At 41.9% G+C, this 18,868-nt stretch overlaps 1 protein-coding gene across 7 annotated transcripts in view; it reads right to left on the reverse strand.

Moving 5' to 3' along the window:
- dennd5b (DENN/MADD domain containing 5B) overlaps positions 1-18,868 on the reverse strand; it is a 76,721-nt gene that overhangs the window by 14,730 nt on the left and 43,123 nt on the right. For 4 of the 7 annotated variants that reach the window (XR_005078891.1, XM_037121581.1, XM_037121579.1 and 1 more), the window contains 8 exons: positions 12,223-12,801; positions 11,462-11,696; positions 9,745-9,895; positions 7,975-8,065; positions 7,553-7,663; positions 6,619-6,750; positions 458-610; positions 57-141 (listed from right to left, as the gene is read on the reverse strand). Coding sequence is in view for 6 of the 7 variants with exons in the window: in XM_037121581.1 (XP_036977476.1) it covers positions 57-141; positions 458-610; positions 6,619-6,750; positions 7,553-7,663; positions 7,975-8,065; positions 9,745-9,895; positions 11,462-11,696; positions 12,223-12,801 (1,537 nt within the window). In the remaining variant the exon portion in view is untranslated. The remainder of the gene's footprint in view (positions 1-56; positions 142-457; positions 611-6,618; positions 6,751-7,552; positions 7,664-7,974; positions 8,066-9,744; positions 9,896-11,461; positions 11,697-12,222; positions 12,802-18,868) is intronic. The other 3 variants (XM_037121584.1, XM_037121583.1, XM_037121582.1) reach the window with 1 other exon arrangement.

Raw genomic sequence — 18,868 nt, forward strand, 5'->3', positions numbered from 1 at the left:
GGAAGATTTAAATATTGAATATATTATATATGTGAGTGTGTGTGTGTGTGTCTTACCTGGTGACTCCACCTGTTGCTGCTCCAGCAGCCTCTCCTCTCGGGACTGGTAGTGCAGCAGGTGGGACCATAGGGCCGACTTCCCCTGAGAGGCCACAGCAGAGTGTTTAAGATCACACTAATCACACACATAAAGGCAGATGACTGATGAAGGGAGAAATTATACACACACATAAAGAGGATTTATCAGGATAACAGAACCTCTCGGCCTCTATATCCGATAAGATCATAAACACCTGATTAACCACTGAAGTGGGTGTGTGCCAGCAGATTGACTTTATAATGAATCTGATGCAAGTACACAAGTTTGAGTATGAAGCTTTATTTATGTTTCCCTGTGTGTTTAAAAATTCCTCTGACTACGTGTGTGTGTGTGTGTGTGTGTATGCCCGTTCACTGACTTGTTTGACTTGCAGCCCGTGGCTCCAGATCCTCTCGAGCAGGTCACACAGGCTGGCGATCAGAGTGTTCTCCTCCAGTCCAGTAATGTTGGCCTCACCATGACCCAGCTCCACCGCCTCCCATCCCATCTTCTCCACCAGCATACGCTTAGTCTGAACATAAAACACAACATGAAGATAGCTATAAGTATGACTTTAGGGGATAGTCATTTATGTGCTACTCTGAGGTACTGGGTTGGCTAAAGAATGTCAAGAGTTCTCTATTAACAACATAGTTCCACTGTTGAAAGAACATTATTGAGATGTGATTATTTAAAAATAGAGATTTCAAACACACTCTTTCTTTATTGGGAGCCATTTCACAGACAACATCATGACAGTACAATATAACAGAGAGGGCTTCATTTTTTCCATTTTTTTATCCCTCCCACAATCCCACCATACCCGGGAGAAAGCAATTCTCAAAAGTAATCCAATATTGACATATGAAGAGTATGATGTTCATAAAACAAAACAGGTACATAAATAAGGAAGATACTGAAATAAGTACATAAATGAAAGAAAAGTGTTAGGAAATAAATAAATAAATAAATAAATAAATAAATAAATAAATAAAACAAATAAAAAATATAAATAAATAAAACAAATTAATATGATAAAATACAAAAGGGGAGGGGGGGCTCAGACGTCACTGTCAGGCAGAGATACCAAAGATTCAATATATATATTTTTTTCCCCAAACTTTTTTATTGGTTTTTCATAGAACAGTCAGGATCTCAGTTCTTATAACAGGCAGTGATTCCAAAACAGGTTAAAAGATCCATTCTTATTAACCCATATCGGCCCAGGAGTGGCACCCAGGCACCCTACCACCCACCCTGAACTACACACATTCAGTCCATTCATTCTCACGACATACATGTGCAAGGCACAAGTTACAAACAAGGAAACAATGTAAATAGACCTGAGACTAAGGAAAAATACAGATACATAATAATTACGTACATGGTACTTGGTTACAGACAAAAATGAAATAAAATAAAAGAAATAAAAATCTATTAATTAATTAATTAATAGATTGATAAAGGGGGGTGGGCTCAGTTGGTTTCTGCTACAATAGGCAGAGAGTCAGTGTATGCAATGAAGGGCTGCCACATCTTATAGAAACTGCTTGAGGACCCTTTTAAGGAAAGCCTAACCTTCTCTAGCTAAGCTTGTCAGCAGCTAGAGCATTGGGGGGCGCAGAGTCATTTTTGCTTTGTTTTGCATTCTTACTTGCCATTTTAATGTGTGTCGTGATGTTGTTGTCTCACTACAATGCTGCTTTGGGCAAAAGGAGCGATTCAATATAATTTAAGAGAGGTCTCCATGTTGTTTCAAATGAATTTAAGGAACCTTTGAGGGAGAACCTGAGCTTTTCAAGTCTAGTGGTCAGTAACACCTCTTTCACCCAACTGCTATAAGATGGAGGTCGGGGGAGTTTCCAGTTTAGGAGTATAAGATGCCTGGCCAACAGGGTGGGAAAGGCAAGAACGGTCCGCATGACCCCGGAAGCAAGAGGCTGCAAAGGGGCACCAAACAAAGCCAGGAGAGGTTCAGGAGAGATAGTAGTGTTATAAGCTGTGCTAAGAGTTTTGAAGATTTCCGACCAGAATGTGGCAAGCCTGGGACAAAACCAGAACATATGGGAATGGTCGGCTGGGGATTGTTTGCACCTATTACAGGAGTCGGTTACATTGGGGATAAATTTGAGACAGCCTCAGATTAGTGTAATGAACTTTGTGTACCACTTTACACTGTAAGAGGCTGTGTCTCGCACAGATTGAAGAGGAATGAACTAACCGTAAGACTTGTTTCCAATAATCATCAGGAAGAGTGGCTCCAAGTTCTTGCTCCCAAGAGTCCTTGGGACCGGACGCTGGATTGTCAATAGTTGAATTGGTAAGGCTGTAAATGCTAGAAATTAGCCGCTTTTGTTCCGGGACAAGAGTCAACCAGAGTTTCCGGGGGTCGACTCAGGAATTTGGGGTTCTGATTTTGAACAAAATGCCTTATCTGAAAAAAAACGATACAGATGGGATTTAGGCAAATCAAATTTATTCGAGAGCTCAGAAAAGGACATAAAAGTCCCATTGTTATAACGGTCCTTAAATTTGTTATCCCTTTGTCAAACCTAGTCCGAAAAGTCAAATCCGTGCAAGAGGGCAGAAATAGGTGATTGTTTACAATGGGGGAGAGGTCTGAGGTTCTATGGAGGCCTAGGCTTTTCCTAATTTGAGTCCAAATTTTGACAGAATGAGCTACCACTGGATTTGAGGTAAATTTGGGAGGCAGACAAAGGGAGTTGGGAGCAAACCAGGGAGTGAAGAGAGATTTTAGAGGATCCCAATTCCATATCCACCCATGCAGGTCTCTCTTCATCTGCTGAGTTGTTAATCCAGTATAGAAGTTTATGAATATTACAGGACCAGTAATAGTGTAAGAAATTGGGCAATGCTAAGCCACCCAGAACTCTTGGGAGCTGTAGCACTGATTTTCTGATGCGTGGATTTTTATTGCCCCAGAGGAAGGAACTTAATTGAGAGTGATCTAAAAAAGGACTTTTTAATAAGGATGGGGATATGTAAAAAAAGGTATAGGTAAATTTGGGTAAAGCAACCATTTTAACTAAATTAGCACAACCTATTAGGGACAGCGGAAGACAAGACCATCTGTCGAAGTCTAATTTACACCTCTCAAGGAGGGGAGAAAATTTTTGGGAGAAAAGTTGATTAATTGGACTTGTGACATACACTCCCAAACATTTAAATCCGCCTGTAGCATATTTAAAAGGGAAAAAGATGGGGGTATATTTTTGGCCAAAGAATTGATGGTAAGAAGTTCACTCTTGTTGAGGTTAAGTTTATAGCCTGAATAAAATCCGAATTTTTCAAAGATATTTATAACCACAGGCAGAGAGGCAGCTGGATTAGACATGTATAACAGGAGGTCATCGGCATACAATGATAATTTATGAACTTTTCCAGCTCTGATAATTCCCTCAAACCCACCCTCCTGACACAGCCAAATGTCTAGAGATTCAGTAGCTATGGCAAATAGGAGGGGGGAAAGGGGGCAGCCCTGTCTGGTCCCACAATGAAGGGGAAATGGGGCAGACTGAAGTCCGTTAGTGTGGACTGAGGTGACTGGGCTGGCATAAAGCAATTTAATCCATGATATAAATTCTGGATTGAAACCAAATTCCTGCAGAACAAAGAAAAGGAAGCTCCACTCCACCCTCTCGAAGGCCTTCTCCACATCGAGTGAGATAATCACTTCAGGAATTTTCGAACTAGGAGAGCTAATGATATTTAAGAGCCTCCTCGTGTTATGAAATTAGTGTCTTCCAAGCATGAAACCCGTCTGATCAGTTGATACTATACTTGGTAGGACCCATTGTAGGCGTTGGGCTAGGATCTTAGACAGGATCTTTAGGTCAACATTTAAGAGGGAAATGGGCCTAAAGCTACCGCACATGAGAGGGTCTTTGTCACTCTTAAGCAGGAGAGAAATGGAGGCCTCCGACAGGGTGGGACGGAGATGGCCCTCAGCAAAGGATTCATTATACATTTTCTGGAGGGCTGGAGCAATAATGTCAGAGAATAGCTTAAAAAACTCAATAGTGAACCCATCAGGGCCTGGACTTTTACCGTTCTGAAGTGACATAATCGCCTCCTGCACTTCCTTGATAGTGATTGGGCCTCCCAGCTCCCTACACAAATCCACATTTATTTTAGGGAAGATAATCTTATCTGGAGGGTTATCACCATTCCAAAAATCTGGAGGACATTGTGAAGAGTAGAAAAGAAAGTAGAAAGAAAATAACAATGCTATGGTACTCACATGAGTGAACTTCTGATAAAAAATAATTATCCAAGAGAAAAAAATCAACCTGAGAGAATGAATGATGGACATGTGAAAAAAGGAAAAAGCTTTGTCTGAATGGGATTTTGCTCTCCATGGGTCAAATGAACCTAAACTGGTCTTATATGTGTCAAGGACTTTGGATGACTTGGATAACACCTGAGGATTAGAGGAAGACCTGTCTAGGGAGGGGTCTTGAACTAAATTAAAGTCGCCACCAATAATTAAGTAGTGATCATCCACTTTAGGGAGGGAAGAGAAAAAACTTGAAATGAATTTATCATCATCCCATGTAGGTGCATAAACACAGGCCAAACCACAGGCATGCCACAAAGTCTACCAGAAATAGTTACAAATCAACCATTAGGGTCTTCAATGGAGTTCGATAACTCAAATGGAACACTCTTTTCTATGAGAATAGCTGCACCCCTTGCCCTTACTGGGAACTTAGAATGAAATACATCCCCTATCCAGGGTCGCTTGATATGGTTAACCTAGGAGGAGCAGAGGTGAATTTCCTGACGAAAGAAAATGTCACCCCTGAGTTGCTTTAAATGAGTCATTACCTTATTACGTTTAATGGAGTGGTTGACGCCCTTCAGGTTCCAGGAGATAAAGCTAAGAGTCTTACCCTGATTCATCATGTCATAAGGAAACATGGAGCATTAACTCTCCCAGACCTGACGTGACTCCCGAGCCAAAGAAAAAGCGGGAGAAAACAAAACATATAGCAAAAACAACAAACACACATAAAAAAGGGACCTTAAAGAATCCCTCCACAGCCTGCCCACTCCCCATACCCTTATACAAACCAAATACAACCACATCTTCAATCCCAACAGGATAACACTTCCTTCCTTCCTAAGGCATCCATAAACTTCTCTTGTTCAAGAGGTCATCCCAGTGACCAATTTGGAAAATATACACCACGTAAGGAACCACATATGATTACAGAAAAGCAACATTAGTCTTAACATTTAACTGGGAAAAACAGGCCATCAGTAAGTTTGCCTCGATATGTGCCTCCAGTAAAGAAACATCCCACTTCATAAACCCAACTGCGGGACAGCACATAGTACAGATAAATAAAAGCAAACAACAAAAGGTAGTGAGGTTGAGAAGAGAAAATAAGTAATTATATGATTAAATAAAGTGCCTAATAGTCAACGCCTTATATGAGATAGATATGAGTGCACCTGAGGCACATCAGTCAAACCAAGGTCTCACTGAAACCGGTTTAATAACTACCAATATACTCAGGACAGAGAAAAAAATAAATAATAATAATAATGATTAAGTCATATATGGTACCTACATTGTACAAATGGAAGTAAACAAATTCCCCACTGTGACGAGCAAAATATAACAAGTCTATGCATATTGCTCCTGGGGCATGATAAGAGTAAACACAGCCATGTGCCTACCAGTTTCCATGGTTACCATGACGCCCACCGAAGATGTCCTCTAAACAGTAAGTCTTCAAGGCAGCACACAGTGGCAGGAACACATGGCCTTATCCAAACAGGCGATGCAGGGAGATCCATGTGTGGGTGACAGGGGGGAACACTATACAGTGCGCCCTATTCTTTATCCATCCCTTGCTCGTTATAAAATGCGTGCACGTCCTCCGGAATCTCAAAAGTTTCACCCTCATACGAAACTTGAAGGCGAGCAGGGAAGAGAAGCCTGAACTTCACTCCTTTCTGATAGAGGGCTTGCTTGATTTTGTTGAGGCCAGCTCGCTCCTGTGCAGTGATGGAGCACAGTATTTCACCCACTATTTATGGGCAGCTCATAGCTGCCCATAAATAGTGGGTGAAATACCCCTTATTGATAATAAAAATGGTGAGGATGCATGAGGATGCAAAGTCTGTGCTTGATGGAAAAAGGCATGTCTTCTCATGCCTTTCATTAAGGTTAGATGACAGTGGGTCTGTGTGTGTCTCTGTGCACTCCAACACAGGAGCAAAGAGCCTTTCGAATAAACCATCTAAATATTTATGAAACAATTAAGTTTCTTATATTCCTGTGTTTGTATCTTAGCAGTTATTTAGCAGTTAATCATTTAAATTTCTGAAAAAATCTGCAGAATTCTGCAGCCAAGTGTGCCTTCGTCCTGAGCTATCATCTTTAAGTTTGTGAAAACCACAGATCTTATCAGACTCAGGAAAGGTGTCAGTCATGATGTCAGTAAATGACTGTACTAATGAATTCGGTCCTTTCTACATGCTGAGAGATGCTGTGTTTAGATGTTTCACCTTCATGCGACACTCCTTTAGCAGCCCCTCCACAAACTTCCAGTTGGTCTGGGCGATGACAGCAGGTGACAAATCAGACAGTTTGGGCTGTCGAAGGTTCTTCCCCAGGCTGCGGGCCTCCTGCATGTACTTCTGAAGATCAAACAGAAGAAACTAGTGAATTCTGGAGACTACACATTACAATCAGGCCTGAACTGCCTCAACTGAACCATATCTGTTGTCTCTTTTTGATTGAACGGTTGAGATATTAAGCCTCAGAAGCACACACATTCTGCTAAGTTAACAGGATGTGTCAAAAAACATTTACTTCAATGTGGCACAGATACATTTATCTGATTTCAAACAGCAGCTGTGTCTCATTTCTGTCTGTTTCTCTGTGGACATTGTGAATATGACAAAATATGCTGCATAATTAAACAGAGAATGCCACTCCTGGAGTAGAAATATTATAATGATTATGGCTTGTGATTTCTTTTTATTAAAGTGAAGAGTTGTGAAAAACATGTCAAAGGATAAATGTGAGTCAACAAGAATGGATGTGACAGGGGATGTAATTTAAGAAAGGATGTGTGTGTTGGGAGGTGAGCAGGGTTCCCACTGATGTCATAACTGAAACATCACAGCTTTTTCCACATTTCCCATACTGTGACTCCATTGGGCTCCCTGCAAGTACCTACCAGAATAAAGCATCTTTTCAGGGCCCAGTCAGACTAGCATTTATAACTATTAAATTTTAGAATTGGGGGTGAACTGTCCCCTTAAGATAAGTGTAGGAGAGGGGAAATACAAGAGTTGAATTGCACAGAAAAGCTCTCAAAATAGTTTGACCTTTAGAACAGTGGGAAACCTTGAATGTGTGTAAGGTGTGGGGTGGAGGTGGTGGTGGTGGGGTCTGTGAAAGGGAGTCCACAACAGAGGCAGCTCCTTCACATACCAGGCAGGATGCAGAGGCAGATTTTTTAGGCGGTTTGTTAGGTGGAGGGGACGCATTGTCCCACTCCCAAAACGCCATGGAGTTCTGCAGGATCAGACAGCCCTCCACCTGCTGAAGAGGAGGAAGGAAGGTTCGACCCAACCCCCAACCAAACGGCATGGGACACACGAGCAAGCGGACAGGAAAGATGGGAACAAAAGAGAAGAATGGAAAGAAAACAGAAGGCAGCGAGCAGATGAAGTCTTGATGGAAAAGTAACAAACAAAAGCTCAAACAGAAAACAACAAGAATTAAACTGCAGAACGAAAAAAAACGTACAGAAAGATAAAGACATGCTTGTACACCACATAATGTTAGAGAGCAGAGGAGGGGAGAGGGAAGTTCAAGGGGAAGGTTACAGGTCGGCTGTGAGGTTTTTCTACCTCTTTCAGGTCGCTGTCGAGGCTCAGATGTTCCGTTTGTTGCCTGTGATGGTCTTTTGTTCGCTGAGCTCTTGCACTCCTATGAGACCACCTGTAGTTAAGGTGAAATTACAACTTTTATCACTACTGTTAAAAAGGTTTTTATGTCATTCACAGAAACTAGGGGTGCATGACAAGGAATAAAAACAAAACTTTTATTGTAAATTATAGCAAATATCTCTCTATAAAAGCAAGGAATCTGTGTGTGTGTGTGTGTCTGTGTGTGTGCGCGCGTGTGTGTGCGTGTCTGTTCCTGAAATATCTCTGCAGATCAGGATCAGACTGACCTGAGAGTTTCAACATGGCTGCTGCTTGGTTCAAGGATGTGCAACGTCACATTTGTTTGTACTGCAATAATACCATTAATGATTTATTTCATAAATGCTTTATGAATTTTGCTAGCATTGCTAACTGTAGCCACCACAGTCATGTGCGCACCAGAGCCAGTCACTGCACACCATAGCCACATGCGCACCAGAGCCAGTCACTACAGAGCTCACTTCCACGACAAGAAACAAGCAGATTTATACCTGGAGCTCCGAGCTGGACCGGGATTTTGCCGGCGGTTTGATCCAGTTCTCTTCTGTGCATTTAAAATGACTGTTGTGGATTAATGAGACTAAAGGCAGGAACACACTGGCCCAACCGTTGGACGTCTGAAGCGTTTGGAGAGACTAGGACGAAGTTGGGAACAAATATGTTTGGTGTGTTCAGCTACGTCGGAAGCTTTCGGAGCCTTTCGGGCGTTGTCTGCTCAGACTCTACATGCGAAGTCTGAGGAGGTTGGCCGTCGGACGTCTGGATTCTCTGATTGGCGGTGTGCTAGCGAATCAGCGCGATGTATGGGAGGGTCGGAATACTGTGCACCCATTGGTTTTCTATGCACTCCATTCCGTCTTTACCCATTGTCATGCTTTGCAGTCATGGCACTAGACTAGATGTTATGTCCATTCAGGACAACTTGTGTTCATTTGGTAATGCCTCGCCGCATGTTTAGTGTGCGCTCTGAAGTGATTAAATTGATTTAGAGAAATAACGCTACTCATGCTTCAGAAAGGCAGCATGGTGTTGCACCAGGTAATGATTATGTAGTAACTCCGTCTACTGCGATGTGAGGAATATTTTTTGAAGGTGAAATCCAGGCAAGGACTACTAAACACTCAAAGAGGAATTGGCTCGCTACATGCAGCAGAGTGAAATCGCATTTGTCAGGATTGAGATTAGGGACTTCTGGTCTTTGTCCAAAGTGACAAATTGCTCAGACCAGAGGTGCCCTGATGGCCCTAGGGTTGAAGGGTCTTCACCTCCCGTCATTTCTCTCCTGCTGGCTGTCCAATAAAGGCTTAAACTAGCACATTTGTGTAGAGTATTCCCTTAAAGGTTAAAACTATCACTAAGTTTTTCTTTTCCTCTGCAAAGAGACAGATATTGATATATGCATAATTAATCAAATGAAAGTGAAAATGCAACACAACAAAGAATTAAAAATGCAAGTCAGTACAAAAAACAGGATACCAAATAAGATCAAGTAAGGTCTAAGACACGTAGTCAAATAGTGAAGAGTATATCTGAAAGAGCACCGAAACGGATACAAAAATGAAAATTTGGTTCTTGAGCTGACACATGAAGTACACCAGATAAGCAGTACAAAAATCAGCCCAGCGAGTCAATTAAGTGTTGGTGGTAAGTGCTGACTTCACATGCTGGTTTCATGTATGGAGGTTGACTCACTTGTTATTGATGGGCCCTGTGTTAAGCACGTCAGCCTGCAGTTTGGGGAAGAATCCCTGCTCATATTTGCCTTGACCAATCTTCATGTCCAGCAGGTGTGGGTGGATGGCGGTGTGGTCAATCTTCATCAGCCGCTGCTCAATGGCCTGAGCTGTCAGGAGGACAGAATCCATTTAGATAACACTTTGATTGGGAAAAGTTTTAAAAATAAAAAACATTTCTTTTACATCAAATAAAAAAAAAAAAACATTCATGCATCAATAGTTATAATTTGAGAATATACTATACATATATTATTCTGACATGCAACTTTTGTTTATTCAGTAATGAAAGCAAAGACAGTGTGTTTATTTACTTTGTTTAAGCACATAAAATCAGTCAATGAAGATCTTTCTCCTCTAATTTAAATGTTTCCCCTCCTGGGGCCCCAATGTGCCCAGTTGGTAAAGTTTCTAATCCATGTACAGTGACCCTGCTCAAAGGCCCAGGGTTCAAGCCTGACCTGAGCATGATCACGGGCCGAGCATATTTAAAGATTATCATCAATATAATGCTTGGGCTTTTGTTTTTCAATAGTAGTGAAAGCAATTTGGCTGGGAAATTAATAAAAAATATGATTTTCTCTGTGGAGAAAAAAAGATTACTCCTGTCCATCCACCCTGGTGCTGGTGCAGAGGAAGACGAGCTTGTTCTATCCATCCATGCTTGAGCTAGTGCTGGCTGAATTTGTTATGCTGTTAGCAGCTTCAGCTACTCTCTTCATTGACCTTGGTTAGGAGGGGCCCTCTCATGCCTTTGAGCCTTCAACTCATAGTTCTACAGAAGGCTCAGAGGATGGCTCCAGGGCTCAGTCATTTGCATGGCAATGGATCGCCTGCAGTCAGATTCACGACGGTAAGCATAGGCGCCTGGTAGTGCTTTTTTTCAGGCACACCTTGGCCCGGCTTCACCTTTATCACTGCAGCCTTCTGTCTTGTTGTTTTTCTTTAGAGCCTCCTGCGGAAAACCTGCCTTTGTAACACACGCCTGGATCAGAATGCACTCTCTTCAAACAGCACATGTTCCACTGTAACATGGAATCTTGTTAGCTGTGAGAAAACTCAGTGGGAGAGATTCTGTGGATGACACTGGTACTTATACCTGGTCAGGGGTCATCCGAGGTCTCAATTTGATGATAGATACAGTATAATCGACCTATGTGTGTAAGCGAGATGGAAAACACTGAGTGATAATCACTGCCTCTAGCAGTCATCCAGGGTTCATAGAACTATGGTTACAACCATGAACTTATAGCAAAGTAAACCGCAGCCTCACAGATTCCCTGTTGGCCTCCAACAGTCTGAGTCACTACAGTGCACTCACCTCCTGCCTCAAACTGCACACTGAAGCCCAATTGAAGGCCAAGCAGCACTAATTGAGAAGATAAGAAAAAAAGTCTAACCAAAAACTATTGCAGTAGGACGGCATCAGAGTGTGCGCTTGTGGTAATGCAGGATACACTAGTATTCATCAGAATATAGTGCCACCCTGTTTGACCTCTCCTAATGGAAAATCAGTATGCAGCATGAGCTCCTTCCTGCTGCCAATTCAAAACACCACTTCTCTGATGTAGATAAGCCTCTCCAACCACGCCTGCTCCAATTTTAATCCTGTTTTCTGTGAAGTAAAGCACACTCCAACACGTTCTAGCACTCACACTTCTCCATGCTGAGCTTACCAGACTCCTTGAGGATGGAGCACCTCTGGTAGATGGAAGATCGGAGGCTGGGAGCACGTTGTACATTGTAGAGGCGGGCCTTGTCGATGCGCGCATCAAAGACACGGAGCAGCGGCTCCTTCTCCTCCCACTGGGACATGATCTTGTTGTCGATGAAGGTGGCAAACATCTGCGTCTCAATGAAATGGGAGAGGAACGGAAGGTAGGGCTCTGGCTGGTCTGACAGGAACGATGCCTGAAGCAAGCATGGTCACAGAGTTCAAGAGAATAGAGAAGAGAAATATATGGAATGTTAGTTTTCTAATGTCAGCCAGCTGCAGCCTGTTTAGATTAATTATAGGCAGCACATGAAATCACGTTATTCAATCACTTTGATCACCCTTGTCCTTTAAATGCAAACACACATTTTCTGCTGCTTTTCTGCAGATTTCTATCAGAGAACAGAAATCCATATTTCTACTGAACTGCTGGAAAACATTTGCTGTGAAGCAGATATCCAGTATGTGTATATGTAAGGGAGGATTGATGTTTGTAATAACAGTACATCAACAAATTTAACACATGGCAAAGGGAAAAAAACTAAAACAAGTCCCCATCTACTCCAGTTGTTTTGAAGGATGCTGCAATGCTGTTTTGCTGTTTCCTGAAATGTTTTGTGAACTACGTAACTGCTTTCATTTGTAGGTGAAGTAGCTGTTAAAGATGGACACACATAGATAACTTAGTTTAGAAAGAACTCTGTTTGTGCTCGATTAAGTCACCTTGTCGAAGTTGTGCATCTGTTCCCTATTTGTGAGCCAGGACTCCAAGTCCGGGGCGCTCTGGATGACAAAGGCTTCATAGTCGGCAAACATGGTGGTGAAGCGGCTGGCAAACACCTCCCTCAGCTGGATGTTCAGCTTGGCATTCTTTAGCTCATCCTCTTCAGCTGCTGTCAGACCTCCTTGACACTCAGCGCTCTGAGCTTTGACTTTGCCTCTTAGAGTTTCAACGTGGGCCACTGTCACACCGGTGCGCTTGGTCAGCTCATGTAGTCTTTCCAGGGTGGCATTTTCCTGTAGTAGTTCCAGCACAGCAAGCTCCTCTCCTGCCAGGTTGCCGTTACGCCCGTCATCCTCTAGCTGACGGAGAGCAACAGTCTTGTGCTCCCTACCAGGGGTGGAGGGGGTGCTGCCGGGACAGGCGCGGGTCCGTGGAGGAGCCCCCGTGTTGGGAGAAATGCCAAATCGAAGCAGCACCTCGCCGAGTTCCTGGATGAACTCAGTCTTGTTGGGAAGGTGGGGAAAGTCCTCAGGAAGCTCAATGTAGTGGTTGTCAATGTCCACAAAACAAAGGTTTGCCTAAGAGAGGGACAAATGTTCATATTAGAACAATATTGCTCAGGAACTTCTTTACTTTAACTTAATTCACATGCAGTTCTAGTATTACAAAAACAACATCAAATCTCTACATCATAGAAAGAAGATAACAGTTTCCTGCTTGGATGTATGATGGGGCTAGGATATGTAGAGTGCGGAGAATGTAGGTCAGTGTGTGATTGATAATAGCACATAAGGGGAGATCAACCTAAATCTGACATAATGGAGTTAGGATCACACCATCATATGGGATTAAAGCAAAAATCTCTGATAATACTGTAGCTCTAAACCACAGAAATTGAAATGGAATCAATATTAAAAACAGAACTGACAGAGAAGCTCCAGATTGAACTTTGGGGGTCAGGCTGCAGTGTGTGGTGTCTTCATGTGCTGGTGGAATCTCCAACATCTGTTACCATGACCTGGGTGACTGGGAACCTTCATCAACTTCACATATAATTTGCTCAATACAGAAGAAGGCCCAGATAATTAAGAATTTGTCAGAGAAAGCCTTTCATGAAGTTTATAAAATTATTCTAACTCGTGTTTCAAGAGAGCATGTGGCCTTAAAGCATGTAAAGGCAACAACGATGTTCTCCTCACTCAACAGCTCAAAATCGTGCAATTCCAGAGTCTGGGGATACTGCAGATAATAGTTCAATGATTTGATCAGTTGAAACAGTGTGTTCACTAACATCTGCTGCTTAGTTTTGCATGTTAAGAGAGCCCTAACATGTAATTTTCATTACAGTGAACCACATGGAAATCTAGCCCCCCCCCCTTTTTTTCTTTCTCTCTCTTTCTTCTCTCTTTCTTTTTCCCCCTTGTCCCTGTGGTAAGGGGCTGAGACCCTGGTCGCCTCCTATTTTAATTTGCACTTCTCATGGTTAATGTCTCAAGCTCAAATGTAAGATTTATCAGTTGGAATATTAAAGGTTTAGTGGGTGCTATTAAGCAGTCTGGGGTGTTCTCCCACTTAAAGCGCTTGAAACCTGACATTGTGTTTTTGCAGGAGACCCACATGAGGACCAAAGATCAAGTCAGACTGAAATGTCCGTGGGTTGCTGAGGTATTCCATTCTAGCTTTAACTCAAAGGCCAGGGGGGTTGCCATCTTGATAGGTAAATCTGTCCCATTTACCCTGACTAATATAATTTCTGACAAAGACGGAAGATACCTGATAGTTTCTGGTACTCCATTTAGGGCGCCTATCCTATTAGTTAATGTATATGCACCACATTTTGATAATCCTGGTTTTATGAACAAGTTGTTTGAAAACCTACCTTCTCTGAGTGACTGTTTTTTGATTTTTGGAGGGGACATGAACTGGTCCTCAATTAAACCGTTCTAAACCTGGCTCAACCCGTTCACCAATGGCTAAAGCCCTTTGCAATTTCATGTCCAGTAATGGTTGCGTTGACCCCTGGAGATTCCGTAACCCGAACAGCAGACAATACTCTTTTTATTCGCATGTACACCAGACTTTTTCTCGTATAGATTATTTTTTTGTAGACGCTAAACTTATGCCAAAAGTGACAAATGTTTCGTATCACCCAATTATTGTTTCAGATCCACTTAGCACTGCAACTTACCAGTGTCCATAGATGTTCAGATCTCCCCTGGACCTCGCTATCCCACCCTTTAGCAATTTAACACCTCACTTTTATCAGATGACAAAGTTCATAAATTTGGTGCAATAGATGATTTTATTGCTCTTAATCAATCTGATTCGGGACCTATCTCTAAGGCGCTACTGTGGGAGTCCTTAAAAGCATATTTGCGAGGTCAGATAATTTCATACTCTGCACATATAAGGACATTGAAGATGTCGACTATTCAGAAGCTCTCATCTGATTTAGAGTCAGTAGACCCACAGCTTGTAGCCACCCCATCTGACGATCTTTCAAAGCGTCATGTAGCCCTACCTTATCACAACTAATGAGGCAGAGTGCCTGTTACTTCACTCCTGTCCGAAATACTACAAACATGGTGACAAGTCTGGTAGGTTACTAGCTCACCAGTTGCGTCGTTAAGCAACCTCACATCTAATATCCCGCATTAAGGATGGATCGGGAGTATTGCAGCAGCATCAATTAGACTCTGCTCTGACCACTCAAGAATTAAATATATGTAAAATAATAAAGCCCCAGGTTTCTGGTCGAATTTTTTTAAAGCTTCTCGGGCCAAACTTATTCCAATACATTATTCTGTTGTTGTTGAATCTTTGTCACTTGGTTCTCTTTCTCCTACATTGAGACGGGCCTCTAATAGTGTTCTTTTAAAGAAGGACAAAGATGCTGATCTTTGTACCTCCTTTAGACCAATATATTTAATGAATGTTGATACAAAGATTACTGCAAAAGACTTGGCTCACCGACTTGAAAAGGTCCTTCCAATAATCATTTCTAAGGAACTGACTGGGGCGTCAGCTCTATTATAATGTTCGTACTTTGTTAAATGTAATTTATTCAAAAGAAACAGCATCTATACCTGAAGTAGTGCTATTGATTGATGCCGAAAAAGCGTTTGATCGAGTTGAATGGAATTATTTATTTGCAGTCTTGGCTAAATTCGGATTTGGTGAAAGTTTTATATCGTGGCTACACCTTCTTTACACACTTCCTTGTGCCAGTATCGTCACCAATAACATTCAGTCTGGCTTTTTTTCTCTAAATAGAGGTTGTAGACAGGGCTGCCCCATCTCCCCTCTTGTTTACACTCGCAATAGAGCCCTTGTCTATGTACTTGAAGACCTCCCCTACTTTTAACAGCATCACCAGGACTCATACAGAGTTGAAACTGTTGTTATATATAACCCCTCTGGCCTTACCTGCAACCCTGTGGTTACTGCTATGCTTAGGATATGGTTTCAATTTAGGAAACAGTTTAAATTTACTGCTCCCACAGTTTTAACCCCACTGTTAAAAAATCCTGAGTTTAAGCCCACGTTTACCGATACCACTTTTTTCTTAGGGCAGGATAAGGGATTGAAATGTTTTAAGGATTTTTATAAGGAAGGAGTTTTTTGCTCTTTCGCAGATCTGATTACTAAATTCAATCTTCCACCCTCTCATCTTTTCAGATATTTCCAGGTGAGGAACTGTGCAAAATCCAACTTCCCCCACCTTCCACCTAAGTAGCCATGGGGTGATTTTTTACAATTTAATATTTTACAGAGGTCTTTAATCTCAAGAATTTATAGTTCTATTCAGTCATATGATGCTCGTTTGACCACTAACACGAAAGTGACTTGGGAGCGTGAACTAGGATTGATTTTTGATGAACACTGGTGGGAATCCGTACTGCAGGTCATTCACAAAACCTCTATTTGTGCCCGTTTGACCTTGATACAGTTTAAAGTTGTATTTAGATGTAATTATTCGAAGACAAGGTTGGCACAGATTTTCCCAAATACAGTAGATGTCTGTGACAGATGTGGAGGCTCACCCTGCAGTCTTACGCATATGTTTTTCTTCTGTCCAGCTCTGACAAACTTTTGTCAAATTTACTTTAACACCATGTCTAAGGTATTCTCAAAGACTTTTCACACTTCACCGCATATCAGCATTTTTGGTCTTCCGGAAGAGTATACCCAATACTCTACTAAAGAAATGTAAGTAATAGCTTTTACCTCCTTGATTGCTAAGCACCACCTCCTTCTTAACTGGAAATCCACAACAGCTCCTTCCAGTACACAATGGATTAAAGAGGCTATGTCCTTTTTAAAAGTAGAGAAAATTAGATATTCAAGAAGGGGAAACTTGAACAAATTCTAGAATAAATGGCAACCGTTCATGGATTTTTTTGCAACAATGTAATCCCCCCCATACTCACACCTTTTTTTTCTCTCTCTTTCCTCCTCTTCACTTTTCTCTCCTTCTTTTACTATTATTTATTTATTTTATCTATTATGTTTATGTGTGCAGTTGAATCACTCTATACAGTCTATGTCTAAATACTTTTTCATTGTAGGCCTGCTGTCTATTTGGTTTTATTTTTCTGTAATTGTTGTTTGTTCTTAAAATATGTTAGTCTAAAACCTAAGGGTATATGCAAAGTGTCTTTGTTACTCTTTCTATACACATCAAAAAAATATGAAACAAAAACAAAAGATGTGCCTAACAGTGCAATGCAAACACAACTGATGTTATCATTTGATCAGGTAAAGAAAGGCTTGTTGAAAACCTTGTCTGGCATTAATTCCCCAATTACATCCATATTTATCTCTCATCACTTCCACTCTGCTTTGCTTTAAGCAATATTTTCATCATCAGCCCATTTCAAGGGCACTGCCACTTCAAAGCATCATTCAGAGACACAGGGAGATTTGCTAGTCTAGGCAGGCAGGGGACCCTGTGTGGGGGAGGAGGAGGGTAGAGGGGGCTCACGGCCTCTGGGCGCTCCGCGGCAGCATCCAGACATTGGATCATTAGCATCCATACGGAATGTGCCAGATTAACGAGTGCTGGGAGTCAGGGGATGTAAGCAAAGCCGGAAGCCGGCGAGCCTGGATGTTCCATTTTGTTAGGGCCTTATCTTACTTTACCACATGAATACACACAGACAGACAGACAGACAGACAGAAGGATGCACACATCTCACTCACTCACTCACACACACACACACACACACACACACACACACACACACACACACACACACTAAGCTAAGCTAAGCTAAGCTAACCTTAGACTCTCTTTGCCTTGAGGATAATTTGTAGATGAACAATAGGTAATTCCATGTTATGAGTGTGTGTTTGTGTAAGAGAGACCCTGATTAGAATAGAGAGGTGTTTTGTTTCCAACTTCCTGTCTGGAAGTCTGCCTTTGTGTGTGTGTGTGTGTGTGTGTGTGTGTGTGTGTGTGTGTGTGTGTGTGTGTGTGTGTGTGTGTGTGTGGTGCTATTTTTCATTGTTGGCCTTGGACAATGTTCTGTCAGCCCCAAAGAGCACTGACTAAACCTTATCAGAGCCTAAACTAGTCCCAATATAAAAACTAATTTCATATCTCGGGCTTCTAACTTCACAAGAATCACATTTAAAAATCAAAGCCTGGGGTTTTCTGTACATCATCACAGCAGTCATAGTTTATGTACAGATGAGGGGTAATTTAAAGAGAGCCCTGTGAAAAACTGCTTCCATATACAGGGTATATACAGAAATTCTTAAGTTGAATTTAACACCTTTTTTAATACCTTGACAATATTTTTTAACACCAACACGATATTAAGTCGGCTTCCTCAGCGCATTGATTAACAGCCTCTTGCCTTTAAATGCAGCTACAGGTCACGGTATATTTTATCCCTTAGACTAGCACTGTGTTTGACCAGTGTGTTATGTTTTAACTGCAGTGCCAGCGTGACCTGCAGATTTCGTGTTCCCAGCATGTTGCGGGTATCAACTGCCAAATCTGCGGTTCATGGATTTCGTCTCTCTGAGACCTTAACCAGTCAAATTTGAGCACTCACTCTTCATGAAAACATTATTTTCTGCCCTTTTTTGCCACACTCACAGGATTTGACTATGGCATATTTCTAGGCTTATCAGGGAGAGAATAACCCAGAGATTCCACCAGATACGTGTCTGTTGCGTTACTGCTCCTATCTGGTTTTGCAGTGCCGCAGTATGTGTTGTAAAAACAACAACACAAAGTGTTCCTGACCGAAGCCTAATTGCGGCGTCCTGCTCCGGAATCCACCAAAATAAAAGTCCTGTGTATCTGCTCTGGACTGCCGGAGCCCTCAGAAGCAGATACACAGCGCAGCAGACCTGGTGGAAGTTAAGACATTATCTAAAGTGAAAAACCAGCTCAGCTCCGCCACACAGCGGACACTTATCTGGTTCGTTTCGCCAAAACTGAAAGTGAAACCTTGTCCTTCTGCGCTCAGAAATTTTTTTCGAGACACAGGGAGCTACTTAACCTCCCACTTTTCTATAGGAATGCATGCTTCCTATTGGCAATGCACTAGTTTATATAAATAAATTCACCCAGTGTTTAGGAGATAGGCCTGCACTTACCACAAATGGAAAAATACTAATAGTTGGATAGTG

This window comes from Acanthopagrus latus, chromosome 14 (assembly GCF_904848185.1).
Source record: "Acanthopagrus latus isolate v.2019 chromosome 14, fAcaLat1.1, whole genome shotgun sequence".
In the NCBI taxonomy this organism is placed as follows: domain Eukaryota; kingdom Metazoa; phylum Chordata; class Actinopteri; order Spariformes; family Sparidae; genus Acanthopagrus; species Acanthopagrus latus.